The sequence below is a fragment of the Trichomycterus rosablanca genome, chromosome 11 (assembly GCF_030014385.1).
Source record: "Trichomycterus rosablanca isolate fTriRos1 chromosome 11, fTriRos1.hap1, whole genome shotgun sequence".
Classification (NCBI taxonomy): domain Eukaryota; kingdom Metazoa; phylum Chordata; class Actinopteri; order Siluriformes; family Trichomycteridae; genus Trichomycterus; species Trichomycterus rosablanca.
The window spans coordinates 4,560,324-4,582,213 of NC_085998.1; the positions used below are offsets into that span (position 1 = coordinate 4,560,324).

The 21,890-nt window shown below is 41.3% G+C and overlaps 1 protein-coding gene across 1 annotated transcript in view; it reads right to left on the reverse strand.

The window, feature by feature from the left end:
- Positions 1-18,321: 18,321 nt before the first annotated feature.
- The window catches only part of pepd (peptidase D), a 42,940-nt gene continuing 39,371 nt past the window's right edge, over positions 18,322-21,890 (reverse strand). The window contains exons 12-15 of the mRNA XM_063004921.1: positions 21,661-21,809; positions 20,870-21,054; positions 19,752-19,943; positions 18,322-19,221 (exon numbers count right to left, since the gene is read on the reverse strand). Of these exons, the coding sequence (XP_062860991.1) occupies positions 19,090-19,221; positions 19,752-19,943; positions 20,870-21,054; positions 21,661-21,809 (658 nt within the window). The 3' untranslated portion in view covers positions 18,322-19,089. The remainder of the gene's footprint in view (positions 19,222-19,751; positions 19,944-20,869; positions 21,055-21,660; positions 21,810-21,890) is intronic.

Consider the following 21,890-nt stretch of genomic DNA (forward strand, 5'->3'; position numbering starts at 1 on the left):
ACATGAGCCTAAAATATAAGCAGCTCCACAGGACCATGAAACGCATTAACAGGTTTCCCAAACATCCTTATGGGAAAAAATACCTTGAAACACGTCTTTAAAACTCAACGCCACTCCCAGAACCAGTTAATGTCGAGTTTTAAGGTACCGCTGTATCTCAATCTATACAGAGATCTTATAGAAGATATGGGACAGTGGGTTTGTGTTTGATCCATTATTAGATGTAGTTTAATTCATTGCCATTTCAGCATGTGACATTTGAACTGATATTGAACCACATTCAGCATCAGTAAAACCATGGTGCCCATCTGGTCCTGTAACCTTTCAGAGAACAGGGCAGCCTAGTATTCCAAAAATACATTTTTATGCACAATAAGTATCCAGCACTACAGATGTGACACCACATGGACTGGTTATAAGTAAGATATTTTTTGCAAATGCTGAGAAAGGAGGACATTTTTGAAATGTATTCTACAGTGGTGCCAAAAGTCTATTTTTCTGAATTTGATATTTTTCTTAAATGTGTACGTTACACGTCACCTAAGGTGGATGGAGGTCCCTGCTGAGCCTGGTTCCTCTCAAGGTTTCTTCCTGTAATGTTAAGGGAGTTTGTCCTTGCCCTTGGTTTGCTCAACAGGGTTTTTTGGTCTGTTGGTCCAGGATTCTGTAAGGTTGCTTTAAGAAAATGTCTACTGTAAAAAGCGCTATACAAATACATTTGACTTGACACGTCATATTATCGGTATAATAATGAAAAGCTGAATCAAATAAGATGTGATATTTAAATGTTAAGATAAGATAAGATTTCTTTATTGATCCCCATGGGGGAAATTCGAGTGTTACAGCAGCCCCAGTACAGTGTAAGCACAGTAAATAAAGTAAATAAAATAGAGTAGAATAAAAATCATAATAAAAATATATATACAGTATATACTGTATATAAATTATTAACTATGAAATGCAATAACTATTGTATGACAATTACAAATATATGATAAAACACAATTTACAACAATATATTGTAAATGTAAATATATACATATGTGTGTTGTTAGAGATGTAGAGTCCAGTGCTGGGAAATGGGGTCTTTGAGTGGCTTGTTGAAGGTGCATCTTGGTCCTGTGTTCATGCCCCATGAAGTGGGCCAGCTGGGCATTGACGTTTATGATATCAGAGGGTATGCAGAGGTTAGCTATTATTATAGACAATAACAAGTGCACATAAAGTCAAATAACAGGTAAATCAAGAAGTAAAATAATACATTAATAAACATACTACCTGAATAATCCAGCTAGGAATAAAGGCTAAACAGAAACGTCAGTATTACAGCACATTACTGAAACTAAAAGAGATAAAAGAAAAGACAAAATAAAGACCTTAATAAATGAGTGGGAAAACATATCGAGTGCAGATCGTGCGTGCGGAGCTGTTAATCCTTTAGTTCCATGAATTCTTTATACTGGAGCTTAAAGCCTGACATAAAGCATTAGAGTTTATGTGATCTGTAACACACTGCTCTTATGGGGAATTTAATTATTAATAATCATGGAATCAAATTAATATTATACAACAAATCAGCCTGAGAGCAAAGCGAACAACATGAGTGTCATGCTTAATTTGCTCAAGTTAAACGGTGGTTATATTATATATTATTAACAAATCGTCAGTGAGAAAGAGTAGATGTTAAAGCTTTCTGTTCATAATGTCCCATGGATACAGATGCCCAAAACGGCTTCAAACAAAGCAGCACAACTCAGTTGCTCAGGTTGTATCAAGTAACATCTGTAAGTCTCTTTGGATAACAGCGTCTGCTAAATACCATAAATATTCACACCTATATATATACAGTATATATACAGTGTATCACAAAAGTGAGTACACCCCTCACATTTCTGCAAATATTTCATTATATCTTTTCATGGGACAACACTATAGAAATAAAACTTGGATATAATTTAGAGTAGTCAGTGTACAACTTGTATAGCAGTGTAGATTTACTGTCTTCTGAAAATAACTCAACACACAGCCATTAATGTCTAAATAGCTGGCAACATAAGTGAGTACACCCCACAGTGAACATGTCCAAATTGTGCCCAAAGTGTCAATATTCTGTGTGACCACCATTATTATCCAGCACTGCCTTAACCCTCCTGGGCATGGAATTCACCAGAGCTGCACAGGTTGCTACTGGAATCCTCTTCCACTTCTCCATGATGACATCACGGAGCTGGTGGATGTTAGACACCTTGAACTCCTCCACCTTCCCCTTGAGGAGGCGCCACAGGTGCTCAATTGGGTTTAGTCCATCACCTTTACCTTCAGCCTCCTCAGCAAGGCAGTTGTCATCTTGGAGGTTGTGTTTGGGGTCGTTATCCTGTTGGAAAACTGTTTTCGAAGGGAGGGGATCATGCTCTGTTTCAGAATGTCACAGTACATGTTGGAATTCATGTTTCCCTCAATGAACCGCAGCTCCCCAGTGCCAGCAACACTCATGCAGCCCAAGACCATGATGCTACCACCACCATGCTTGACTGTAGGCAAGATACAGTTGTCTTGGTACTTCTCACCAGGGCGCCGCCACACATGCTGGACACCATCTGAGCCAAACAAGTTTATCTTGGTCTCGTCAGACCACAGGGCATTCCAGTAATCCATGTTCTTGGACTGCTTGTCTTCAGCAAACTGTTTGCGGGCTTTCTTGTGCGTCAGCTTCCTTCTGGGATGACGACCATGCAGACCGAGTTGATGCAGTGTGCGGCGTATGGTCTGAGCACTGACAGGCTGACCTCCCACGTCTTCAACCTCTGCAGCAATGCTGGCAGCACTCATGTGTCTATTTTTTAAAGCCAACCTCTGGATATGACGCCGAACACGTGGACTCAACTTCTTTGGTCGACCCTGGCGAAGCCTGTTCCGAGTGGAACCTGTCCTGGAAAACCGCTGTATGACCTTGGCCACCATGCTGTAGCTCAGTTTCAGGGTGTTAGCAATCTTCTTATAGCCCAGGCCATCTTTGTGGAGAGCAACAATTCTATTTCTCACATCCTCAGAGAGTTCTTTGCCATGAGGTGCCATGTTGAATATCCAGTGGCCAGTATGAGAGAATTGTACCCAAAACACCAAATTTAACAGCCCTGCTCTCCATTTACACCTGGGACCTTGACACATGACACCAGGGAGGGACAACAACACATTTGGGCTCAATTTGGACATGTTCACTGTGGGGTGTACTCACTTATGTTGCCAGCTATTTAGACATTAATGGCTGTGTGTTGAGTTATTTTCAGAAGACAGTAAATCTACACTGCTATACAAGCTGTACACTGACTACTCTAAGTTATATCCAAGTTTCATGTCTATAGTGTTGTCCCATGAAAAGATATAATGAAATATTTGCAGAAATGTGAGGGGTGTACTCACTTTTGTGATACACTGTATATATATATATATATATATATATATATATATATATATATATAGCGATCAACCATAACATTAAAACCACCTCCTTGTTTGTACACTCACTGTCCATTTTATCAGCTCCACTTACCATATAGAAGCACTTTGTAGTTCTACAATTACTGACTGTAGTCCATCTGTTTCTCTATATGCTTTGTTAGCCCCCTTTCATGCTGTTCTTCAATGGTCAGGACCCCCACAGGACCACCACAGAGCAGCTATTATTTAGGTGGTGGATCATTCTCAGCACTGCAGTGACACTGACATGGTGGTGGTGTGTTAGTGTGTGTTGTGCTGGTATGAGTGGATCAGACACAGCAGCGCTGATGGAGTTTTTGTCTGTCACTGCTGGACTGAGAATAGTCCACCAACCAAAAATATCTAGCCAACAGCGCCCCGTGGGCAGCATCCTGTGATCACATCTCAATGTATATTAGACAATGTATATTTTTGGTCATATTGTCTATAAATATACCCATAACTGATAGTTTGTATATATTTATAACTATAACGATATCTTTATTTCTATATTTATACTTTTATATCTGTATATATTGTTTATAAGAATAGATACACTACTGCTACTACTATTATTAATGTACCAGATGCACAATTTGCGTTGTACGTACGCTACACCCTACTTACTTTATTTGTATTAGTTTCTCTTCTTTTGTTTGTTAAACTACTGGAGGCCAGTCATTTCCCTCAGGATAAATAAAGTGTCTATCTGTCTGTCTGTCTGTCTGTCTATATAATTGTAGACAATCATTGGCTAGTTCCAGAGACCTTCTCATTCATGATGTTGACCAATTAAACAGAATGAGGATGGATTTATGGGGATCCTAGAAAATCAACCCATCTAATTAGACTGATTTTGCTTAAGAATATGGATTGATTTGATTAAACAAACGTGGGTTGCAGTTCATCAGCTGTGATGCAAGACTGTTTGTTTTGTATCATGAAAACTGTAGCTCTAATGTAGCACTAAAGCATCATTAAGTTTCATCAACATCAATGTCTGAGCTTCGGCATCGCTGCCTTTCACTCAGACACGTGATTTTTTCTTTTGTATTTGATCAGACGGACTGAGTTTCAATCAGGGGTTTTGACGAAATAATGGGTTCAGATAATGAGACACTTAGAAATGGCATTGAGTTTCTCCCATGATGTCACTCACCTGTATTTTGGGTTTTCCTCTCTACATTTTTCCTCTTCATCTCCCAAACTGTGGCTTGAACACTGTCAGTGGCGGCATCCCTCATGAAGCATCTACTGTAGGAATCAGGTGGTGAGTTTAGGAGGGTGTTCTTGGTGTTCTTCTGAGGCGTTAAGAAAAGATCAAGTGATCAAAACCAACAGTTTGCTGGCAAGGAAATGCAAATAAAAACAAAACGCGGAAATTTGTACATTTGACACAGAAATGCTGATGGAGTTTTTAAACACCTCACTGTCAATGCTAGACTGACCAAGCAAAAATATCCAGCCAACAGCGCCCCATGGGCAGTGTCCTGTGACCACTGATGAAGGTCTAGAAGATGACCGACTCAAACAGCAGCAATAGATGAGCGATCGTCTCTTTACATCTACAAGGTGGACCAACTAGGTAGGAGTGTCTAGTAGAGTGGACAGTGAGTGGACACACTATTTAAAAACTCCAGCAGCACTGCTGTGTCTGATCCACTCATACCAGCACAACACACACTAACACACCACCACCATGTCAATGTCACTGCAGTGCTGAGAATGATCCACCACCTAAATAATACCTGCTCTGTGGTGGTCCTGTGGGGGTCCTGACCATTGAAGAACAGGGTGAAGGCAGGTTAAAAATGTATGTAGAGAAACAGATGGACTACAGTCAGTAATTGTAGAGCTACAAAGTGCTTCTATATGGTAAGTGGAGCTGATAAAATGGACAGTGAGTGTAGAAACAAGGAGGTGGTTTTAATGTTATGGCTGATCGGAGTATATATATACAATTTAATATAGAAATCACATAGATATGTAAATGATATAGATTATGTGCTCTGGATGCACTGAACTCTTTTACTGTACTGCAGATAATGCAGATAAACTGCTATATATTTACAATGCGTAAATGAATATTTATTTTGTAATGTTACTCTTCATTCTTCATGCACTGTGCCACACCGCTGCCAGGCTTGTGCAGGAAATGAGACACTTTGCAAGTCAATACGAGTTCAAATGTCACATCCGTGACGCTGGAATTGCATCTGAATCAAACTAAATGACATAATTTATACTCATAATGGCACAAACCAAAAACCCAGCGTCACAAATCTTCCTCTATAACGTCAGGACTGCTGGGTCTTTATAGAGGGAGAATCATTTCACATTCAGCCTCCTTTAAGCCATCAGACATTCTTTTGAGCAGAAGAAACGCCTCAGTGCTCACCTACAACGAGACCAACAACACAGCACCCAGCGGCAGGTCGGATCTTCATAAGACAGCAGTGTTTTCCATTAATGCAAGCATATTGCTTTTTATTCAATCCTCGCCTTATTTTAGTGATTTATAGGGGTACACAGTGGGGTCATACACTGCATGGTATGTGGACAACACTCCTAGTGTCCTTTCACACAATAAGGTCTATAAAAAATACTTTGCAAGCTGTAGAACTCCTATTATTTTTGTTTATTAATTCGTAGGTAAATGCATTAAACCATTCGTAGCGTTTTTCCACCAAAAGAACCCTAGTTCTTGAACCGGTTCTGTTCAGGTTTCTTCGAACCTTGGTGTTTTGTAGAGAACCGACCAGCGTTTCCACCAGTTCTTGTGAACCAAGCCTGCGTCATCAGCGGTGGGCGTTACACAACAAAAGTAAAGAGTGACATGATGGTGAAGCGTGTAGATTAACTGTGGGGATTTGTGCTGGTAATACAGATGTTTGTTTATAGATGAGTTTATAGATTGTTTATACAAAAAGCATCGATCAGCTGTTGGTGATAAGAAGATGTAGACGTGTTTGTCGCTGTTGTTGTTTTCTTTATCAATTTCATTGATGTGAGAAGCGTTTTGTGCTTCTCTCTCACCGTGACCCTCGACACAAATAACCGATTTGCTCAGTGCTCGACTTGAGCGATAAAACAACACAAAAGTTCCACAACACGAACAAACATCTGTGTGAAATAACCATCAAACTCAGTATAAAAGCTCCACATGTATCTGTGTTTAACTGGATTCTCTTCACGTGTGTTTAGTGGTTTAAATTCTATACATTCTATACATTCTTTACAGATTTGCTGTAGTTTGCTGTCTGGAACCTCTTTTTTCCAGTGGAAACACGCGGAACCAGTTCAAAATCAAATACGCTAACCAGAAGAGAGCCAGATCCATGTCGGTGGAAAAGGGGAAACTGTGACCTATGGAGAGGAACATTGTCATACTGAGAGATGAAATGTTTCATCATATTGATCAGGTGTGTCATCCTGTCCGTTTTGTTAAATGCCAGCGAAAGGTCATTGGGTCCTGCTTCAGATTTATTTCAGATCTTTCAGAAACACTGAACAGGCTGGAGATGCATTCAGAGTTTGCCACTGGTTGGCTGGTAACTCCCTAAAATAGCATCTGACTTTCTCTCTCGACTAAAAATACCCTGAGAGCGAGAGGAGGACGACAGAGATCCTAAAGAGACCTGATCTCTCCCTGAAAGGCACTAACGTTTTTATTTTATTTTTGCACTTATTGCAGTGGAAGCTATTGCAGCATTTTATGGACGCTGAACATCATAATTATCGCTACAAATGCTGAGTAAGTTTAGTAAGTTCACTACTTTGATGATTTGTTCAGTCTCACTGAAGTCACCAAATATGGGATCCAGACCCAGAAATAATAATGTCTGAATTCAGAAACATATCTTGGAGTCATACACTGATCAGCCATAACATTAAAACCACCTCCTTGTTTCTACACACTGTCCATTTTATCAGCTCCACTTACCATACAAAAGCACTTTTTACTTCTACAATTACTGACTGTAGTCCATATGTTTCTCTACATACCTTTTTAGCCCGCTTTTACTCTGTTCTTCAATGGTCAGGACCCCCACAGGACCACCACAGAGCAGGTATTATTTAGGTGGTGGATCATTCTCAGCACTGCAGTGACACTGACATGGTGGTGGTGTGTTAGTGTGTGTTGTGCTGGTATGAGTGGATCAGACACAGCAGCGCTGATGGAGTTTTTAAACACCTCACTGTCACTGCTGGACTGAGAATAGTCCACCAACCAAAAATATCCAGCCAACAGCGCCCCGTGGGCAGCGTCCTGTGACCACTGATGAAGGTCTAGAAGATGACCGACTCAAACAGCAGCAACAGATGAGCGATCGTCTCTGACTTTACATCTACAAGGTGGAGCAACTAGGTAGGAGTGTCTAATAGAGTGGACAGTGAGTGGACACGGTATATAAAAACTCCAGCAGCGCTGCTGTGTCTGATCCACTCATACCAGCACAACACACACTAACACACCACCACCATGTCAGTGTCATTGCAGTGCTGAGAATGATCCACCACCTAAATAATACCTGCTCTGTGGGGGACCTGACCATTGAAGAGCAGCATGAAAGGGGGTAACAAAGCATGCAGAGAGACAGATGGACTACAGTCAGTAATTGTAGAACTACAAAGTGCTTCTATATGGTAAGTGGAGCTGATAAAATGGACAGTAAGTGCAAAAACAAGGAGGTGGTTTTAATGTTATGGCTGATCGATGTAGATTCATTTTCATCATTCTTTTTGTATGCAAACATAATTCACAAATCAAAAGTCCATTTCTGTTTCTTTTCACTTCATCTGTCCTCATTCCTGCGTTCACACTCCATCGGTGTCTGTGCACCTTTTAAAAAGGAATATCCAACACTACTGAGAACCAGGGGCTGCAGCGGTGGGGCGTTAATCTTAATCAGCCTCTGGCTGAAGTGGCACTTATGAAGACCTATGTCCTGTATTACAATTTACAAGGCGAGGGGCTTTATTGTCCGAAACTGCAGCACAGAGAGAACGAGCCCCTCGGGTCTTTCAGAGGCCAGTCAGACAGAAACAACAATTCTGCACCACAGAGACCTTTTAATCCAAGGGTGAACGTTTCAGTCTGCTGGGACTTGTGGATTGTGTTACATTTACCTAGAAAAGCTTGTTTTATATAAAAAAGTAAGAATTGATGAGAGATTCGGGTGCTGAAAGTTTGATTTGTATTTATAGATTAAAGGAAATTGAACTAAACACTCACAGGTTCATACAAACTTCATACTTACTTAACTTGACCTTTAAACTTTACATTACAAAGATTTTGGAGTGTGTCTGTGGGAATTAGTGCCCATTTAGTAAGAAGAGCATTTGAGCATGGAGTCAGACACTCAGGCTCACCATGACGTTTTAATTCAGCCTGACGATGTTTTATAAAGTGTCCACATAATTCTGACCTTGTAGAGTAAGAGAATTACTGACTTCAGGAGTTTTAGCCACATCTGTTACTAACAGGTGTAAATAAATATGAACACTTTGGGGAAGGACCTTTCAGATTCCAGCATGACCTTGCTTTGTTTAAAGAGCTTGATGTGGAGGAGCTTCAGAAACTGCTTTAATGAGGGACTTTAGAGGGTCGAGGTTTAAGCGTCATGGTTCACTACTGGGTTCTGTAAAGTTTTAAATGCAGGTGGTGCCAATAATTGTGGCACTTTTTTTTCTCAGATTAAATTTACTACAATTAAAAGTTGGATTTTCAGTGTGAGATGAAGCTCATTAAGCAATAAGTGAATTTTCTTGTTATCATTTTTCTCCTCTTTATTAAGTGTTCCAGTAATTGTGGTGTGGACTGTTAGATCTGAAGTATCTGAGAACCTCATTATTACACTTAAAGTTTAAGGATCCAGTTTATCCCAGTGAGTTCCTCTATAGTACCATTAGTGCTGAAATGAACCTCAGTAGCTTTAAACTTATAATGGCAGCAAATGGTTTTACTGAGCAGCAGAAACGTTCTAATCTGTCTCACCTACAGGCTACCAGCACACGCGTGTTACTCTGGTCACGCCTGAAAAGGTGATCTGTCTTTATTTATCTCTTAATGTTAATTAAAACATTTTCACTCGCTGTAGCCTATAATTAAACTCTCTATGTGATTAAAATGAGTAAATAATCAATATAAGCATATAAGATAAAATTGAAAGATAAATAAATGAGATAATCTAACAGAAGTAGTAATGAGCTCGTCTCTCTGCTATAGGCTGTAATTAACAGGAAGTTTAGGCCTGACAGATTTCTTTAACCGCAGGAAGCTCAGGCTGAGCCCGGACTTAATGAAATGACGTTTAATGTTCCGTTCCACTGATGTTTATACTTTATTAGGGTAAAAAGAGAAGAGCTGTGGTTTTATCTCTGTGTGATGTGAATGAATCAGCTGTCAGGAGTTACAATAATTACACCCGTGTCACCCCCTAAACACCCAACACCAAAATCTACAACACCTACTACCTACCCAGCCACCTACAGTACCTATTAACCAGACTACTGACTTAACTACTTACCCACCAACCCAACTATCCAGCCACATACATAACTCGCATACCAACCCACCTACCTATAAGCAGTATGGGTAGTAAAACAATCAGATACATATTTCAACTCACTTTAACCAACTGACCCACCGTCCCACAAACCATCTATCCACCCATGGACTAATCAGCTTACATACCCAACCAGCCACCCTCCTCCCTACCATACAACTACACTCACCTTTTCTAACTACTACACCATGTGGTCTACCTACCAATCCAACTTCTGACCTACCCAACAACCTACACACCTACCAATCTAGCACCAGTTTACTTACTTTACTACACAACCAACCTACTTAACAATTCACCTACCCACAAACCACCAATCCACCCATGGATTAATCAGCTCACATACCCAACCAGCCACAGTTTACTTACTTTACTACACAACCACAGACCAACCCACTTAACACCTCTAAAATAATTACTCACCCACCCTTTATCCAACCACTTACCAATCCTCCCACCCATCAGAGTCATTTTCTGAATGGAGCTCAGCATGGTGCATGTACATTTGGAGATGGGGGAACAAGCAGAAGCAGAAATGCTAGTAGGAGCAGGGAGGTGCTGCTTGATGTTGATGATGTTGACCATGTAATTAGTAAGCTTTACTGTAGATGCTAAATCCTTAGCTAGCTTCAGGCTGAGCCCGGACTTAATGAAATGACATTAAATGTTCTGTTCCACTGATGTTTAGAGTTTATTAGGGTAAAGAGAAGAGCTGTGGTTTTATCTCTGGAGTCGCTCCTGTCAGTATCGGGGGAGATGGGGGGGGGGGGGGGGGGGGGGGGGTGTTTTACACTTTGGTTACATTCATATTCATCACACATGATTCATCAGTTCTCAAGGTTTTATTGAACACAGTCATGGACAATTTTGTGTCTTCAATTCACCTCACTTGCACCTCACTTGTGGGAGGACACTGGAGCTCCCAGACACAGAGAGAACATGCAAACTCTGCACAGAAAGGACCCGGACCGCCCCACCTGGGGATCGAACCCAGGACCTTCTTGCTGTGAGGCGACAGTGCTACCCACATTTATTAGGACTGAAATAGAAATGAATGTTGTAGGCACAGACGTGTTGGTTTGTAGGTCTGTTATTATTTGATCAGTGGTCAGTTATCTGGGATCAAGTCACTGCGATTCAACAATTATTTACAAATCAGTGTAAAATATAACAGCAGTAAAAAGCACTAAAAGGTTTCAGAGAGAATCACTTTACTGAACGGTTGATGAATAATTTTACTGACTCGTGATTTTACAAGCATCACTGCACTGAAACAGCACACAAAATAAGTCGGATTAGATCAATGTGCTGAAACTGGTGCTAAATATTTATAAACTGAATCATCAGAATAAAACAGAACTGAATTAATTCAGAATTAATTACTGTTCATTACTGATCACTAAATCATTTTAGATTCATCTTAAAGAATCAGTGCTGAATCGATTCAGATTATATAACAGCGCTCAAAAAGCATTAAATCCTGGGCTGCTCAGGTGGCACAGCGGTAAAAACACATGCTAGAACCAGAGCTGGGATCTCGACTACATCGTATCGAATCTCAGCTCTGCCTGCCGGCTAAGGCTGAGCGGCCACATGAACAATGATTGGCCTGTTGTTCAGATTTGGGCGGGACTAAGCTGGATGGGGTCTCTCTCTCATGACTGGTGCAATTACGACCTCTGCTGGCTGATTGATGGCGCCTGCACAGAGATGAGAAAAGAGTGCTCTCAGGGTGTGTCTCTCCGTACACAAAGTGTAGGTGATAAGATGCATACGGCATTAGTGGAGAGTAAGCGTGACACAATCTGGCAAAAACAAACAAAAAAAATAAATAAAAAGCATTAAATCATGAAGAATGAATCACGGCTTCTTCAAACGACTCTTTTACATTATACAGAAGCTTCTCCAGACCAAAATATCACCACTATCACTAGTTAGTTCAGCTGCTCAGTATAAATACAGCATGTTTTATTTTGCCGGAGCTCAGCTGGTCTCCCTTTATGGTTGCATCAGAGGAAAAACAATATTAGACTCGTTACTGCTGTCAGAGTTCTGAGAGAAGCCACCGACTTCCTGTATCACAAAACATCAAATCATTTCAGCAGCTCATTAACTACTCTGTTAAACACATCAGTTCACTAGATTGCAAACCCAGGGTGGCGTGTCGGGCCAAACTTCAATCATTTCCAACAGTTATTTTGTGTGTCTGTGGTAGCTCACCTCACTGTTTCCTCTTAGAGTATCCATGAGTTTACATGTCTTGTATGAGTTGTACACGTCCTCCGTCCTCGTATCTCAACAATCACAGACGTAGAGCAACACTTCACACTGCTAGTGCTAAATCAAATCTAAAAGCATGATCTAACCATCAGTGCTGAAATAAAACCATCTTATATATATATATATATTTTTGTTATGCATTTTCTCCCAACTTTAGAGCATCCAAATGCCCGATTGCGTCATGCTTCCTCTCCACTAATGCCGATCCCCGCTCTGATTGAGGAGAACGAAGCTAACCCACGCCCCCTCCGACACGTGGGCAGCAGCCGTATGCATCTCGTCACCTACACTTTGACGAGTGCAATGCGGATCAGCCCTGTATACGGAGAGACACACCCTGACAGCACACTTTCCTTGACCCTGTGCAGGCGCCATCAATCAGCCAGCAGAGGTCGTAGTTGCATCAGTTACGAGGAGTCCCTATCCGGCTTAATATCCCACCCCTATATGAACAACAGGCCAATCGTTGTTTGTGTGGCTGCTCAGCCCAGCCGGCAGGCAGAGCTGAGACTCGATACTATGTACAGTGCCTTGCAAAAGTATTCAGCCCCCTTGAACTTTTCAACCTTTTGCCACATTTCAGGCTTTAAACATAAAGATATGAAATTGTAATTTTTTGTGAAGAATCAACAACAAGTGCGACACAATTGTGAAGTGGAACGAAATTTATTGGATATTTTAAACTTTTTTTAGAAATAAAAACCTGAAAAGTCGGGCGTGCAATATTATTCAGCCCCTTTACTTTCAGTGCAGCAAACTCACTCCAGAAGTTCAGTGAAGATCTCTGAATGATCCAGTGTTGACCTAAATGACTGATGGTGATAAATAGAATCCACCTGTGTGTAATCAAGTCTCCGTATAAATGCACCTGCTCTGTGATAGTCTCAGAGTTCTGTTTAAAGCGCAGAGAGCATCATGAAGACCAAGAAACACACCAGGCAGGTCCGAGATACTGTTGTGGAGAAGTTTAAAGCCGGATTTGGATACAAAAAGATTTCCCAAGCTTTAAACATCTCAAGGAGTCAAGTCAAGTCAAGTCAACTTTATTTATATAGCGCTTTTTACAATATACATTGTCTCAAAGCAACTTTACAAAATCCAGGACCAACAGATACAAAAACCCCTGTGATCGCTTGCAAAGGAGCACTGTGCAAGCGATCATATTGAAATGAAGGGAGTATCAGACCACTGCAAATCTACCAAGACCCGGCCATCCCTCTAAACTTTCAGCTCAAACAAGGAGAAGACTGATCAGAGATGCAGCCAAGAGGCCCATGATCACTCTGAATGAACTGCAGAGATCTACAGCTGAGGTGGGAGAATCTGTCCATAGGACAACAATCAGTCGTACACTGCACAAATCTGGCCTTTATGGAAGAGTGGCAAGAAGAAAGCCATTTCTCAAAGATATCTATAAAAAGTCACCTGGGAGACACACCAAGCATGTGGAAGAAGGTGCTCTGGTCAGATGAAACCAAAATCGAACTTTTTGGCCACAACGCAAAACGTTATGTTTGGCATAAAAGCAACACAGCTCATCACCCTGAACACACCATCCCCACTGTCAAACATGGTGGTGGCAGCATCATGGTTTGGGCCTGCTTTTCTTCAGCAGGGACAGGGAAGATGGTTAAAATTGATGGGAAGATGGATGGAGCCAAATACAGGACCATTCTGGAAGAAAACCTGTTGCAGTCTGCAAAAGACCTGAGACTGGGACGGTGATTTATCTTCCAACAAGACAATGATCCAAAACATAAAGCAAAATCTACAATGGAATGGTTCACAAATAAACGTATCCAGGTGTTAAAATGGCCAAGTCAAAGTCCAGACCTGAATCCCATCGAGAATCTGTGGAAAGAGCTGAAAACTGCTGTTCACAAACGCTCTCCATCCAACCTCACTGAGCTCGAGCTGTTTTGCAAGGAAGAATGGGCAAAAATTTCAGTATCTCGATGTGCAAAACTAATAGAGACATACCCCAAGCGACTTGCAGCTGTAATCGTAGCAAAAGGTGGCGCTACAAAGTATTAACGCAAGGGGGCTGAATAATATTGCACGCCCCACTTTTCAGTTTTTTATTTCTAAAAAAAGTTTAAAATATCCAATAAATTTCGTTCCACTTCACGATTGTGTCCCACTTGTTGTTGATTCTTCACAAAAAATTACAATTTCATATCGTTATGTTTGAAGCCTGAAATGTGGCAAAAGGTTGAAAAGTTCAAGGGGGCTGAATACTTTTGCAAGGCACTGTATTCCAGATCCCACCTCTGGTGTTCCAGTGTGTGTTTTTACTGCTGCGCCACCTGACCGGCCGAATAAAACCATCTTTAATCCATTTAGTAGTACCGGCCTTATAGCTAAAGATTAAATTCATGTATATTTATTTTTCAGTTAGGCTGCATATATTTTAAGGGAACAAAAAGGCTATCCATGTTTACATTCCTGCTTGCTGTAAGGATACGAGATAACCTCCTGGCGTGGTGCTGTATCTGTCAGCCGTGTTGGTGGTTTGGTGAGCAGGAAACATAAAAAGTGACATGTTAAAAGTGACTTGTGTACAAATCAGTCACGGTTCACAGTCATTTTTATAATCCAGGTTCACTGTAGCTCAGTAAAGAAGCAAAGCTGTGAAAATAGAGAGAAAATAAGATTTGGACTTTATTGGTCCACAATTCTGTGGAACATAACAGAAATGAAGAAAAAGGAAGAAAGCAAACCCTGGAGAGCCATTACCCCCAACAGGTCATTACTAAACCTACTTTCTGCCCCGGTGAGGACATTAAGAGAGCCGTCCCAGTAACACAGATCAGATCGGGAGAAAATCTGTAGTTTTATTACTTGGATCAGTGTGGTGTGCAGCAGGTTCAGCTGCAGAGTAAACACTTGATGGTTCAACATATCAGAACCACTAAAGAAAGTAATGTGTGAAGTATTTATGAAATCTACCAGATAAAATTGCAAACTCTGTTAATACAGGGTGAAGAAAAACGTCTGATCGGTGTGTAACACTGTTTTGGTACCAGATATCAGAATATCATTACATTTATTAATAAAACTCTATTAAGTGTGAATATTGTAAGCATCGTTTACTGTAAAATACACTATATAGCCATGAATATTTGGACACCTGATAGTAAGCTTGTTGGATGTCCTATTTTAAAACATATGGTATAAAAAAGTGACCAATTCAAAAGGACTTGAAAGCTCGAGGAACCTGACCAAGAATAAGACTGGGACTAACACAGATGAGAGAGTGGGTTTGTTTTGTTTATTAGGATTTTAACGTCATGTTTTACACTTTGGTTACATTTATGACAGGAACGGTAGTTACTGGTTACACAAGATTCACCAGTTCACAAGTTTAATATCAAACACAAAGTGTCTCCAGTTCACTTGCATCTCTTTGGACTGTGGGTGGAAACCGGAACACCCAGAGGAAACCCACGTGGACATGGGGAGAACATGCAAACCACACAGAAAGGACCCGGACCGCCTCACCTGGGGATCGAACCCGGGACCTTCTTGCTGTGAGGCGACAGTGCTACCAACTTAGCCACCGTCCCGCCCCACGAGAGAGAGTGGGATCCACCACATGGGTCCATGGAATACATATAACCACTGGATGAAACAAAGGCTGATTGCACATACAAGCCAGCCATCGAATGGGGTCATGCTCTCATCCACTAAAATGGCATGACTTTGTATGACTGACTGAACTCATACAAGATGTTCCTAACCTTAAAATTGGGTCACCAGTGATCACATCGTCACCCATTACTTGATTTATCAACATTACATCTGAAACGCTTTCACTGTGTACATCACTATCACATGACTTCTTGAGTGGTCCAGGTCCACTGTGTCAGTGTGGCTTTCATGCAAAGGCTTCATGTAAGGTAGCTGAATTAGAGATACATCATTGTCCATGACTGTGTTTAACATGAAATAGACTTGAACTGATGAATCTTGGGTAACCTGTAACTACCTGTCCTGTCATGAATGAAACCAAAGTGGAAAACATGACCATAAACCTTATAATGAACAAACATCTTGGAACAGGGCTTGGGGTGGAACGGTGGGTAGCACTGTCGCCTCACAGCAGGAAGGTCCTGGGTACGATTCACAGGTGGAACGGTCCGGGTCCTTTCTGTGTGGTGTTTGCCAGTGGCGATTTCTCTAAGACTGCAAGGGAAGCTCAGCTTCCCCTAAAATGTCAAAAATTAAATGGTCAAATATGTACAGTTGTGTTAACATTTCATTGACTACAAATGCGTTAGAACACGTTCATCTCGAAGACGAGTTCGTTCAGAATCAGCTACTTATCACAAATCCACTGACTCGATTTTGTTAACTCCCGTAGCGTCAATGCATTTGCCCGTAGAAGCTGAGCATCTATTCAATTCAATGGGACTGCATGGAACGTTTTTTTTCATTGCTTCGAAACTCGCCAGTCATTGGATAAATGCCACCATTTCGTCCCGCCCCCGGACGCTGAGCGTCTCTGGGGGTGAATGGAGCTGTGGGCGGGTCTGGACGCGGAGCTTCTGCAAGATGACTGGAGGATCAGTCGAAAGGCTGAAACCCGTTTTGATTGACAGCTATTTTGAGATCTACACCATCACTTAATCACTGGGAGCTTCAGTCCCATCGCGGATTTTGCGAGTGAAGTCGAAAGACAAACTGCTGCAACCCATTTCTTGGTATTTGCTTGGTGAAATTACTCGACCATTTCCATTGTTCATTGTGTAAATAAAACACACTCATAGTATTTGTTTCAGGACACTGGTCAAGTCCCTGGAAAAGACGCCTACTTGGTACGATAGGATCACAGGCCATTTTCTTGAAAAGGAACGGAGGGCAGAATTTATGTATAAATAAATTGACAAATTTTATGATGTAAGCCGACAATGAGCTTCCCCTCTTTGAAAGACCAGCAGCCGCCACTGGTGTTTGCATGTTCTCCTCATGTCTGTGTGGGCTTCCTTCTAGAGCTCCGGTTTTCTCCCACAGTACAAAGACGTGCAAGTGAGGTGAATTAGAGATACAAAATTGTCCATGACTGTGTTTGAAATTTAATAAACTTGAACTGATGAATCATGGGTAACCTGTAACTACCCGTCCTGTCATGAATGGAACCAAAGTGGAAAACATGACCATAAACCCTTATAATGAACAAACATCAGGGCTGTACTCAGCGGCTCATCTATACTCGGACACAGTTGCTTGTCCTGGGGGTGCATCACAGTTGCCTCACAACAAGAAGGTCCTGGGTTCAATCCACAGGTGGGGCGGTCCGGGTCCTTTCTGTGTGGAGTTTGCATGTTCTCCCCATGTCTGGGAGCTCCGGTTTCCTCCCACAGTTCAAAGACGTGCAAGTGTGGTGAACTGGAGATACAAAATTGGCCATGTCGGTGTTGAACGTAAATTGATGAATCATGGGTAACCTGTAACTACCTGTCCTGTCATGAATGGAACCAAAGTGGAAAACATGACCATAAACCTTATAATGAACGAACATCTTGGAACAGGGCTGTACCCAGATGTGATAAGGATCCCATAGATTGTAAGTGACTCATCTATACTCAGATACAGTTGCTTGTCTATGGTCTGGGTGGAATAGTGGTTGGTCATTTCAATAGTGATCTTTCAGGATTGGTAGGAAAACGTCCATTGGTTGGGTGCAGCCGTGTTTTTGGGATGTATTCTGTTTTGAAATCACAGTGGTATCAGGCCTCTTCGATCATTTGAACACTTATTATTTATTTTTGACCGCCTGCAGCTCTGCCCTCGGCTCTTCTGACTGGACTCTCTGGTGTGTAGAGGCACTTGGCTCCTCAAGATTAACAGTGTTGTGGGGTGGTGGATGGGTTATTGGTGATTGTACATTGTTCCTGTAATGATCTGTTTGCTTAACAGCTCTGGTCATGTGAAAGCTTACACTTAACATTTACTTAAATCGTTTATTATTATTTTATTATTTGGCAAAAATGGCTTGATACATCATTCAGTAAAATGTTTAGAGCCTTTTAACTGAAATGGCCACTATTATGACCAATGGGATTAATGGCCAGGATAAATAAATATATATATATATTAATAAAGTATAAGCTGCACTGACTCAGTGTAGAGACATTTCAACTAAAGTATTCGACCGTCTCTGTGTCTGTGTGGGTTTCCTCTGGGTGCTCCGGTTTCCTCCCACAAGTCCAAAAGTCCAAAAAACATGGTCAGGTCAATTGGAGCTACTAAAAATTAGGAACTGGTGACCTGTCCAGGGTGTTTCCTACCTTTCATCCAGTGAATCAGACTCATCGCGACACAAATAAATCAATGAATGAATGAACACTATTAAAGTTAGAGGTGTATTAAAAGCTTTCAGATGGGATTTAATGCATGGTTTTTAGATTCAGGTTGGCGCTACTGAAATACCACATGAAGGTGAGAGGACTTGGCACCAGCGTTTATCACAATAATCTGTAGAGGGCTGAGAAACTTAGACGACATTACAAAATGCTCATTCACACGTTCTTTAAACTGCTTAGAAAATACGTGATCTTTAATGTTCTGATTTATAACCAGCTGAGAAAATATACGATCAGCTTATGATCATGAATTCAGGTGTTTAACACGAGGTCACGTGTCAGATTTGCTATATAAAGTTAATAATCAGAGACAGAGTCGAGTTCAGTTATTAAATGCTAACATGATTGAGTAAATCGTTTGTACTGAAAGTGTTTCTGCAGGAAGCAATAACGAGGGTTTAAAATTTCTGGCTGAAGGATTTGTCGCTTCTGTCGGCCATGAAGGCTTCGATCTCTTCCACGGTGCGCGGCACGCAGGTGAGCAGCTCCACGCCGTCCGCCGTCACCGCGATATCGTCCTCGATACGCACCTGAAATGACACGAGCAATTCATTCTCATAAATTATACAGGATGAGGTTATTCTAGAGCAGATCAACACGGGTCACTGGGGAGCTTCTGTACGTTTGGATTCAGCATTAAGTCACGGACACACTACAGGACTTTCAAAGTGTTCACATCACTAAACTGTAATCGAGAGTCTTTAACCCTTTAATGATCTGACCAAGAAAATAATGTTTAAAAAATTATTTCTTTGCATTTCTTAGTTTCTTGGGATGATACCAACAAGAAACAATTAATATTTATTACTAATGCTCACAGTATTTATTAATGAGCCTCTAATAAACAGTTGATGATCACAAATTGATGATATTTTAGCTGCTATATACATTAGAAAGGCTGTTTTCCTAAAACCACAGCGTCATCACAAGGACTATTATTTTTAACCTCAAAGTAAGCTCAACCAAATGTTTAAGCAGACCATTAAAGGTTTAAGTCGTCTTGTTTTGCACACTACATGACTGATCAGTGATTGGTAACCGTCCTGTTTACAGTTCTCACCCCTCCGAAGTTGCGGAAGCGAGCGAGGACGTCATTGTTGATGAAAGCGCACTGCTGTGGTGATGCCAGCGCCTGGTCCAGCAGGTGGTCGATGAAATAGATGCCAGGCTCGACGGTCAGCACCATGCGCTCCTGCACCACACGGCCCATACGCAGGCTCTTCAGACCCGGCTCGTCAACACGCTCTATGCCCTAACCAGGAAAACAAAGAAAATGTCATTTTTCACCTGCGCCTTTCATTTAATCAATTATAGTGCTAAGAAAATCTGACTGAGTATAAAACAATTTTTAAACGGCTGTTCTTATAATTAAAAAGAGATAAACTGTAGTGAAAACAGTAGCTGCCCTCTTACTTAATCAAATAACTTTATTAATTCGATGATTAATTCGATGAACAGCCTAGCCACTGTGAGTGCGCTCTCAGTGCTGGTCCAAAGCCTGGATAAATAAGGACAGTTGCCTCACGCAGGGCATCCAAGTCTGGTATCTAGACCAGTATTACCCACTCTGATGACCCCAGTGGTGACTGGTTTTAACATTGAGTGTCTGCAAAAGCCACATTGTAATAACGACATAATCCTGTTGTTATGTTTCTCTGCTGCCACCACTTTGTTTATTCACCAACTTCCCAGTTTCAGGACTGTGCTTTATATTTACATTTCTGACATTTAGGAGACGCCTTTATCCAAAGTGCCTTACAGTATTGTGACAGTATACAATCTGAGCAATTGAGGGTTAAGAGCCTTGCTCAAGGGCCCAACAGCAGCAACCTGGCAGTGGTGGGGCTTGAACCAGCAACATTCTGATTACTAGTCCAGTACCTGCTTTAATATTGACGCTGTTCTTTTATAATCAAGTAAAAATGATATGAGCATCACTGGAATAAAAGGGATGGGAGAACATCATTTATGAGTCAGACCTCCTCATCCAACATCAGTTCTTGGTCTTTTGACCGACTCTCAGTTTTGGACTGAAGGTTCAACAAGCTCATGATCACGTGTCCACACACTTTTGGCTCTATAGTGCATTATACACCTGTTTGCACTTGTGACTGTGTCTTGTATTTAACCTCTAGTGCACTTTTAAACTTCCTCTCTTTCTCTCTGACAGGAGCTGACCTCTGGATAACCTCCAACGTCATGAACGTCGATGCCCAGCAGATGGCCCAGTCCATGGGGCATGAATACGGCACCGAGATGCACCTTCAACATGTCATCGACGCTACCCTGCAGGATCCCGATCTTAACCAGCTCCTCCAGGTGAACCCGGTCAGCCAGACGGTGCATGTCGGTCCATTTCACACCTGCAGAGCAACAAACAAACTGTTACTACAACACACTCTAAAAATAGTTGGGACGGAGGCGTGTTTACCCCCCGTGTTCCATCATCTTTTTATTAATGAGACTTGAGAACTGTGGACACTAATTGTTGCAGCTTTGCAGGTGAATTTTTCTCTATTCTTGATTGATACCAGATTTCAGCTGTTTAACAGTCCGAGCTCGTCGTCGTCTGATTCTCCTCATGATGCATCATATACACCAATAAGGCATAACATTATGACAATACTTGTGAGCCCGTTGCAGGCATCAACTTTTAACTGTGATTATTTATGATTGACTGATTTATGACTGATTTATGTGATCAGTGCAAACATTGTCAATCTTTACTTTTTAGGTCTGTCAGCTAAATAAAGATTCAAGAGAATTAATAAATCACAGATTCTTCTTTTTATTCCATTTGACTAAACCTCACATTTCCAGTAAGTGTGTTTGTATTTATCGTTACACCTTTATGAATTGATCAGAGAAAAACTGAATATTAAGAACCAAGAAAGATCTAAAATAATGAAGTTCTGGTGTCCTCAAAATTAAGGACTGTGTTTGCTTTGTATCCCCGTGTATTCATGTACCTGGTTTGATAGCAGCCAGGACGGCGCGAGAGGACTTGAGCACGGCTTCATAAACGCCCCTCTGGTCTGGAGTGAATTTGCCGTTGGCTGGGAAGGAGCAGGTGATGTCGGAGGAGTAGCAGTAATATTCTCCACCCATATCAAACAAACTAAGAGAAAAACACAAGATCAGACAAGATCAGGTGTTAATAGACGTTCCTTCACATGTTTGAGAAACTGGTGTGTGTATT